Genomic DNA, 8,334 nt, shown 5'->3' with positions numbered 1-8,334 from the left:
ATCAGCCTGATACCAGTTGCTACTACTGCATTTAAGGCTGTACTTACATCATACGGTAACAGCAGTATTTTCTTAGTCAATTCCATTCCCAGAAAATAAAGTACCGCACATACCTCATTTGCGGAGGACCCCGCATGCTATTCCCAGTCTGAAGTTACCCCACTCCTCAGAATGTCGAGAACAGCCAGTGGATCTTAGTTACGCCTGCTAAGATCATAGATAAAAAACGCAGGCAGTTTCTTCTTCCAAATACTGCCTGAGATAGAAAAACAGCACACTCCGGTGCCATTTAAAATAACAAACTTTTGATTGAAGAATAGTTAATAGTTAAGTAAAAACTCCAGCTCCTCTCGCGACCTCCTTCTTTGTTGAGGGTTGCAAGAGAATGACTGGATATGACATGTGAGGGGAGGAGCTATATAGCAGCTCTGCTTGGGTGATCCTCTTGCAACTTCCTGTTGGGAAGGAGAATATATCCCATAAGTAATGGATGACCCGTGGACTGAACACACTTAACAAGAGAAAACAGTGAGAAAGCAATGAGCAAGCATTGAGCAAGCAGTGAAAAAACTGTGCAAGCATTGAGCAAGCAAGCAACGAGAAAGTATTGAGCCAGCAGTGAAAAAGTAGTGAGCAAGCAACAAACGAGTATTGAGCAAGCAGTGAAAAAGCAGTGAGCAAGCAGAGAGCAATTAATGAAAAAGCAGTGAGCAAGCTGAGCAATGAGCAAGCAGAAAGAAAGCAATGAGCAAGCAGTAAGCAAGAAAGCAATAAGCAAGCAAGTTAAGCAACTTTCCAATTGACTTCTATTGTCTAATTTGCTTCATTCTCTTGGTATACTTTGTTGAAAACAACAAACAGAAATGCACTACTGGGAGCTAGTTAATGCATTGGGCGAGTCAATAGCATATAAATGCAGCTACCAATCCGAAGCTCCTGGGTCCCACCTAAGTATCCTTTTCAACAAGAGATAGCAAAAGAACAAAACAAACTAGATAATAAAAGTAAATAAATTTTGTTTTTAAATCACATGCTCTATCTGAAGCATGAAAGAGAACATTTGGGTTTCACATCTCTTTAAGGAGACAGCGGATATGTTTGTGAGTGAGTTTGCGCAAAGCATTTACAACCCTGGGCCCGGCACTATGATTTCTCTGCTATTGATATGAAGAACTAGACGTGAGATTAGACCAGGAGTAGAACACAGAAATTATTTAAAGGAAAACAGGATGAGGCGGTGTTGATTTGAACAAAATAGCTTTATTGTTATTTACAATAGCCAAGCAAAACATTTGGCTCCCAACCCCTTTACAGGCATGAAATAAATCTGAATTATAATCTTGTTAAATTAACTGAAGACAGTGATGTGCGTTATACAGCAAACGTGATTAAAACAAAAACATTTGTAACAAATATTAAAATAGATTCATTTTCTAATCGAATTAAACACATTGGTGCTATAAACATGGAGTCACTTTAAACTTGTTTGGCCCCAACTATATTGTTGTAACAAATGTCCAGCTGTCTGTCTATTAACTACGGACAGAGCTATGACTATCAGCAAGGGAACGCATGGGCACTTACAGCACACGGTTGGGTGCAGCCAGATACATAGAGGACCCATATTGTTTAATACTACAGGATAACCATGGAGTTTGCAAGCAGGGAACAGGCCTACAGGGATGTGCATTTGCTGCACGCCAGTTCACAGCACCAATAATTCTTTGGAGTCTCAAGTTACGGTTTGGGTACGGCAAAGTCCCAGGCAGTTTCCTGTGCACATTTCCACATTGCCCGCATCAGTCGTGTGAACCCCATGTCTTTTGGCTTCTCCAGACCTCTCATCAGACGTTGCTTCATGATGGCAATGAATTCCTTGTTACTGAGCTCCCCGTTTCCTGTCACAAACATAAGACAGAGATAATAAATTGTAATTCTGTTTAGTGAGCACAGACAGAAACGTCTTACTACGGGACAGACTATCAAAGGTTTGTTTTAACACTGTCAAATTATCACAACATCTGGGCAGTTATTGTTACCAGGGCCGTCTTTAACACAGGGCCCAGTCTTTGTTACCACCACCCATTTAGAGAAGTAGAATCAATAAGGTATCTCAGAATCCTATTCCATAAGAACCCAAACAACTGGTAGAAATTAAATTATACAAATTGTTTTGTCAAGGCACAAGCTAAACTATATAGATGGCAACCATGTCCCATATCTTTCTCAGGGAAAGTAATGCTTATTAAAATGATTCTATTACTTCAGTTATTATATATAATACAACACGTACCGTTGTTTATACTTAAGAAAGATATTGATTCCTTTTATAGAGCATGTGCTACCTTTATATGGGCTAAGAAGAGACATTTGTTATCTATACAGAAGTTATCTCAACTCACAAATTTAAGTGGAGTCTCCTTCCCGGACATTAAATTTTATAATATTATTACTTTAAGCCAGATATGCAGTAGATTGGCTTTACCAAAGAAAATTATTTAACACATACTGACCTTGTAGAAAACTTAATATCTCCCTTTTCACTTAATGCAGTGTTGCACTGCAAGTAAAACCAACTCCCAACAATTATTCACAATAGGGTTATAATCATTGGGTTACAATTAGGGTTAATTTCATTGCTTGGCAGATGCTATGCGCCACGCTAGGAGTAAAACAGAATTTATGTTTACCTGATAAATTACTTTCACCAACGGTGTGTCCGGTCCACGGCGTCATCCTTACTTGTGGGATATTCTCTTCCCCAACAGGAAATGGCAAAGAGCCCAGCAAAGCTGGTCACATGATCCCTCCTAGGCTCCGCCTTCCCCAGTCATTCGACCGACGTAAAGGAGGAAAATTTGCATAGGAGAAATCATATGATACCGTGGTGACTGTAGTTAAAGAAAATAAATTATCAGACCTGATTAAAAAACCAGGGCGGGCCGTGGACCGGACACACCGTTGGAGAAAGTAATTTATCAGGTAAACATAAATTCTGTTTTCTCCAACATAGGTGTGTCCGGTCCACGGCGTCATCCTTACTTGTGGGAACCAATACCAAAGCTTTAGGACACGGATGAAGGGAGGGAGCAAATCAGGTCACCTAGATGGAAGGCACCACGGCTTGCAAAACCTTTCTCCCAAAAATAGCCTCAGAAGAAGCAAAAGTATCAAATTTGTAAAATTTAGTAAAAGTGTGCAGTGAAGACCAAGTCGCTGCCTTACATATCTGATCAACAGAAGCCTCGTTCTTGAAGGCCCATGTGGAAGCCACAGCCCTAGTGGAATGAGCTGTGATTCTTTCAGGAGGCTGCCGTCCGGCAGTCTCGTAAGCCAATCTGATGATGCTTTTAAGCCAAAAAGAGAGAGAGGTAGAAGTTGCTTTTTGACCTCTCCTTTTACCAGAATAAACAACAAACAAGGAAGATGTTTGTCTAAAATCCTTTGTAGCATCTAAATAGAATTTTAGAGCACAAACTACGTCCAAATTGTGCAACAAACGTTCCTTCTTTGAAACTGGATTCGGACACAAAGAAGGCACGACTATCTCCTGGTTAATGTTTTTGTTAGAAACAACTTTCGGAAGAAAACCAGGTTTAGTACGCAAAACCACCTTATCTGCATGGAACACCAGATAAGGAGGAGAACACTGCAGAGCAGATAATTCAGAAACTCTTCTAGCAGAAGAAATTGCAACCAAAAACAAAACTTTCCAAGATAATAACTTAATATCAACGGAATGTAAGGGTTCAAACGGAACCCCCTGAAGAACTGAAAGAACTAAATTGAGACTCCAAGGAGGAGTCAAAGGCTTGTAAACAGGCTTGATTCTAACCAGAGCCTGAACAAAGGCTTGAACATCTGGCACAGCTGCCAGCTTTTTGTGAAGTAACACAGACAAGGCAGAAATCTGTCCCTTCAAGGAACTTGCAGATAATCCTTTCTCCAAACCTTCTTGAAGAAAGGATAGAATCTTAGGAATTTTTATCTTGTCCCAAGGGAATCCTTTAGATTCACACCAACAGATATATTTTTTCCATATTTTGTGGTAGATTTTTCTAGTTACAGGCTTTCTGGCCTGAACAAGAGTATCAATGACAGAATCTGAGAACCCTCGCTTTGATAAGATCAAGCGTTCAATCTCCAAGCAGTCAGTTGGAGTGAGACCAGATTCGGATGTTCGAACGGACCTTGAACAAGAAGGTCCCGTCTCAAAGGTAGCTTCCATGGTGGAGCCGATGACATATTCACCAGGTCTGCATACCAAGTCCTGCGTGGCCACGCAGGAGCTATCAAGATCACCGATGCCCTCTCCTGATTGATCCTGGCTACCAGCCTGGGGATGAGAGGAAACGGCGGGAATACATAAGCTAGTTTGAAGGTCCAAGGTGCTACTAGTGCATCTACTAGAGTCGCCTTGGGATCCCTGGATCTGGACCCGTAGCAAGGAACCTTGAAGTTCTGACGAGAGGCCATCAGATCCATGTCTGGAATGCCCCACAACTGAGTAATTTGGGCAAAGATTTCCGGATGGAGTTCCCACTCCCCCGGATGAAATGTCTGACGACTCAAAAAATCAGCTTCCCAATTTTCCACTCCTGGGATGTGGATTGCAGACAAGTGGCAGGAGTGAGTCTCCGCCCATTGAATGATTTTGGTCACTTCTTCCATCGCCAGGGAACTCCTTGTTCCCCCCTGATGGTTGATGTACGCAACAGTCGTCATGTTGTCTGATTGAAACCGTATGAATTTGGCCTTTGCTAGCTGAGGCCAAGCCTTGAGAGCATTGAATATCGCTCTCAGTTCCAGAATATTTATCGGGAGAAGAGATTCTTCCCGAGACCAAAGACCCTGAGCTTTCAGGGGTCCCCAGACCTCGCCCCAGCCCACCAGACTGGCGTCGGTCGTGACAATGACCCACTCTGGTCTGCGGAAGCTCATCCCCTGTGACAGGTTGTCCAGGGACAGCCAACGGAGTGAATCTCTGGTCCTCTGATCTATTTGTATCGTCGGAGACAAGTCTGTATAATCCCCATTCCACTGACTGAGCATGCACAGTTGTAATGGTCTTAGATGAATTCGCGCAAAAGGAACTATGTCCATTGCCGCTACCATCAAACCTATTACTTCCATGCACTGCGCTATGGAAGGAAGAGGAACAGAATGAAGTATTTGACAAGAGTTTAGAAGTTTTGATTTTCTGGCCTCTGTCAGAAAAATCCTCATTTCTAAGGAGTCTATTATTGTTCCCAAGAAGGGAACCCTTGTTGACGGAGATAGAGAACTTTTTTCTACGTTCACTTTCCACCCGTGAGATCTGAGAAAGGCCAGGACAATGTCCGTGTGAGCCTTTGCTTGTGGAAGGGACGACGCTTGAATCAGAATGTCGTCCAAGTAAGGTACTACTGCAATGCCCCTTGGTCTTAGCACCGCTAGAAGGGACCCTAGCACCTTTGTGAAAATTCTTGGAGCAGTGGCTAATCCGAACGGAAGTGCCACAAACTGGTAATGCTTGTCCAGAAATGCGAACCTTAGGAACCGATGATGTTCCTTGTGGATAGGAATATGTAGATACGCATCCTTTAAATCCACCGTGGTCATGAATTGACCTTCCTGGATGGAAGGAAGAATTGTTCGAATGGTTTCCATTTTGAACGATGGAACCTTGAGAAACTTGTTTAGGATCTTGAGATCTAAGATTGGTCTGAATGTTCCCTCTTTTTTGGGAACTACGAACAGATTGGAGTAGAACCCCATCCCTTGTTCTCCTAATGGAACAGGATGAATCACTCCCATTTTTAACAGGTCTTCTACACAATGTAAGAATGCCTGTTTTTTTATGTGGTCTGAAGACAATTGAGACCTGTGGAACCTCCCCCTCGGGGGAAGCCCCTTGAATTCCAGAAGATAACCTTGGGAGACTATTTCTAGCGCCCAAGGATCCAGAACATCTCTTGCCCAAGCCTGAGCGAAGAGAGAGAGTCTGCCCCCCACCAGATCCGGTCCCGGATCGGGGGCCAACATCTCATGCTGTCTTGGTAGCAGTGGCAGGTTTCTTGGCCTGCTTACCTTTGTTCCAGCCTTGCATTGGCCTCCAGGCTGGCTTGGCTTGAGAAGTATTACCCTCTTGCTTAGAGGACGTAGCACTTGGGGCTGGTCCGTTTCTGCGAAAGGGACGAAAATTAGGTTTATTTTTGGCCTTGAAAGACCTATCCTGAGGGAGGGCGTGGCCCTTGCCCCCAGTGATATCAGAAATAATCTCTTTCAAGTCAGGGCCAAACAGCGTTTTCCCCTTGAAAGGAATGTTAAGCAATTTGTTCTTGGAAGACGCATCCGCTGACCAAGATTTTAGCCAAAGCGCTCTGCGCGCCACAATAGCAAACCCAGAATTTTTCGCCGCTAATCTAGCCAATTGCAAAGTGGCGTCTAGGGTGAAAGAGTTAGCCAATTTGAGAGCATGAATTCTGTCCAAAATCTCCTCATAAGAAGAATCTTTATTGAGCGCCTTTTCTAGTTCATCGAACCAGAAACACGCTGCTGTAGTGACAGGAACAATGCATGAAATTGGTTGTAGAAGGTAACCTTGCTGAACAAACATCTTTTTAAGCAAACCCTCTAATTTTTTATCCATAGGATCTTTGAAAGCACAACTATCTTCTATGGGTATAGTGGTGCGTTTGTTTAGAGTAGAAACCGCCCCCTCGACCTTGGGGACTGTCTGCCATAAGTCCTTTCTGGGGTCGACCATAGGAAACAATTTCTTAAATATAGGGGGAGGGACGAAAGGTATGCCGGGCCTTTCCCATTCTTTGTTTACAATGTCCGCCACCCGCTTGGGTATAGGAAAAGCTTCGGGGGGCCCCGGGACCTCTAGGAACTTGTCCATTTTACATAATTTCTCTGGAATGACCAAATTCTCACAATCATCCAGAGTAGATAACACCTCCTTAAGCAGGGCGCGGAGATGTTCCAATTTAAATTTGAATGTAATTACATCAGGTTCAGCTTGTTGAGAAATTTTCCCTGAATCTGAAATTTCTCCCTCAGACAAAACCTCCCTGGCCCCCTCAGATTGGTGTAGGGGCACTTCAGAACCAATATCATCCGCGTCCTCATGCTCTTCAGTATTTTCTAAAACAGAGCAGTCGCGCTTTCGCTGATAAGTGGGCATTTTGGCTAAAATGTTTTTGATAGAATTATCCATTACAGCCGTTAATTGTTGCATAGTAAGGAGTATTGGCGCACTAGATGTACTAGGGGCCTCCTGTGTGGGCAAGACTGGTGTAGACGAAGGAGGGGATGATGCAGTACCATGCTTACTCCCCTCACTTGAGGAATCATCTTGGGCATCATTTTCTCTAAATTTTGTGTCACATAAATCACATCTATTTAAATGAGAAGGAACCTTGGCTTCCCCACATACAGAACACAGTCTATCTGGTAGTTCAGACATGTTAAACAGGCATAAACTTGATAACAAAGTACAAAAAACGTTTTAAAATAAAACAGTTACTGTCACTTTAAATTTTAAACTGAACACACTTTATTACTGCAAATGTGAAAAAGTATGAAGGAATTGTTCAAAATTCACCAAAATTTCACCACAGTGTCTTAAAGCCTTAAAAGTATTGCACACCAAATTTGAAAGCTTTAACTCTTAAAATAACGGAACCGGAGCCGTTTTTATATTTAACCCCTTTACAGTCCCTGGTATCTGCTTTGCTGAGACCCAACCAAGCCCAAAGGGGAATACGATACCAAATGACGCCTTCAGAAAGTCTTTTCTATGTATCAGAGCTCCTCACACATGCATCTGCATGTCATGCTTCCCAAAAACAAGTGCGCAATAGAGGCGCGAAAATGAGGCTCTGCCTATGATTAGGGAAAGCCCCTAGAGAATAAGGTGTCCAATACAGTGCCTGCCGGTTATTTTACATAATTCCCAAGAATAAAATAATTCCTCAAAGCTATGAAGTATTAAAATATGCTTATATATCAATCGTTTTAGCCCAGAAAATGTCTACAGTCTTAAAAGCCCTTGTGAAGCCCTTTTTTTCTTATGTAATAAAAATGGCTTACCGGATCCCATAGGGAAAATGACAGCTTCCAGCATTACATCGTCTTGTTAGAAATGTGTCATACCTCAAGCAGCAAAAGTCTGCTCACTGTTTCCCCCAACTGAAGTTAATTCCTCTCAACAGTCCTGTGTGGAAACAGCCATCGATTTTAGTAACGGTTGCTAAAATCATTTTCCTCTTACAAACAGAAATCTTCATCACCTTTCTGTTTCAGAGTAAATAGTACATACCAGCACTATTTTAAAATAACAAACTC

General features: G+C 42.5%; 1 protein-coding gene across 3 annotated transcripts in view; it reads right to left on the bottom strand.

Annotated features, from left to right (window-relative positions):
• Positions 1–1,240: 1,240 nt before the first annotated feature.
• The window catches only part of MICU1 (mitochondrial calcium uptake 1), a 381,583-nt gene continuing 374,489 nt past the window's right edge, over positions 1,241–8,334 (bottom strand). For all 3 annotated transcript variants that reach the window (XM_053691920.1, XM_053691919.1, XM_053691921.1), the window contains one exon: positions 1,241–1,898. In XM_053691920.1, the coding sequence (XP_053547895.1) occupies positions 1,738–1,898 (161 nt within the window). In that variant the 3' untranslated portion in view covers positions 1,241–1,737. The remainder of the gene's footprint in view (positions 1,899–8,334) is intronic.

Source organism: Bombina bombina, chromosome 9, assembly GCF_027579735.1.
Source record: "Bombina bombina isolate aBomBom1 chromosome 9, aBomBom1.pri, whole genome shotgun sequence".
Lineage (NCBI taxonomy): Eukaryota > Metazoa > Chordata > Amphibia > Anura > Bombinatoridae > Bombina > Bombina bombina.
The sequence above is the reverse complement of the archived record's forward strand: the minus strand, read 5'-3'. Positions and strand labels throughout refer to the sequence as shown.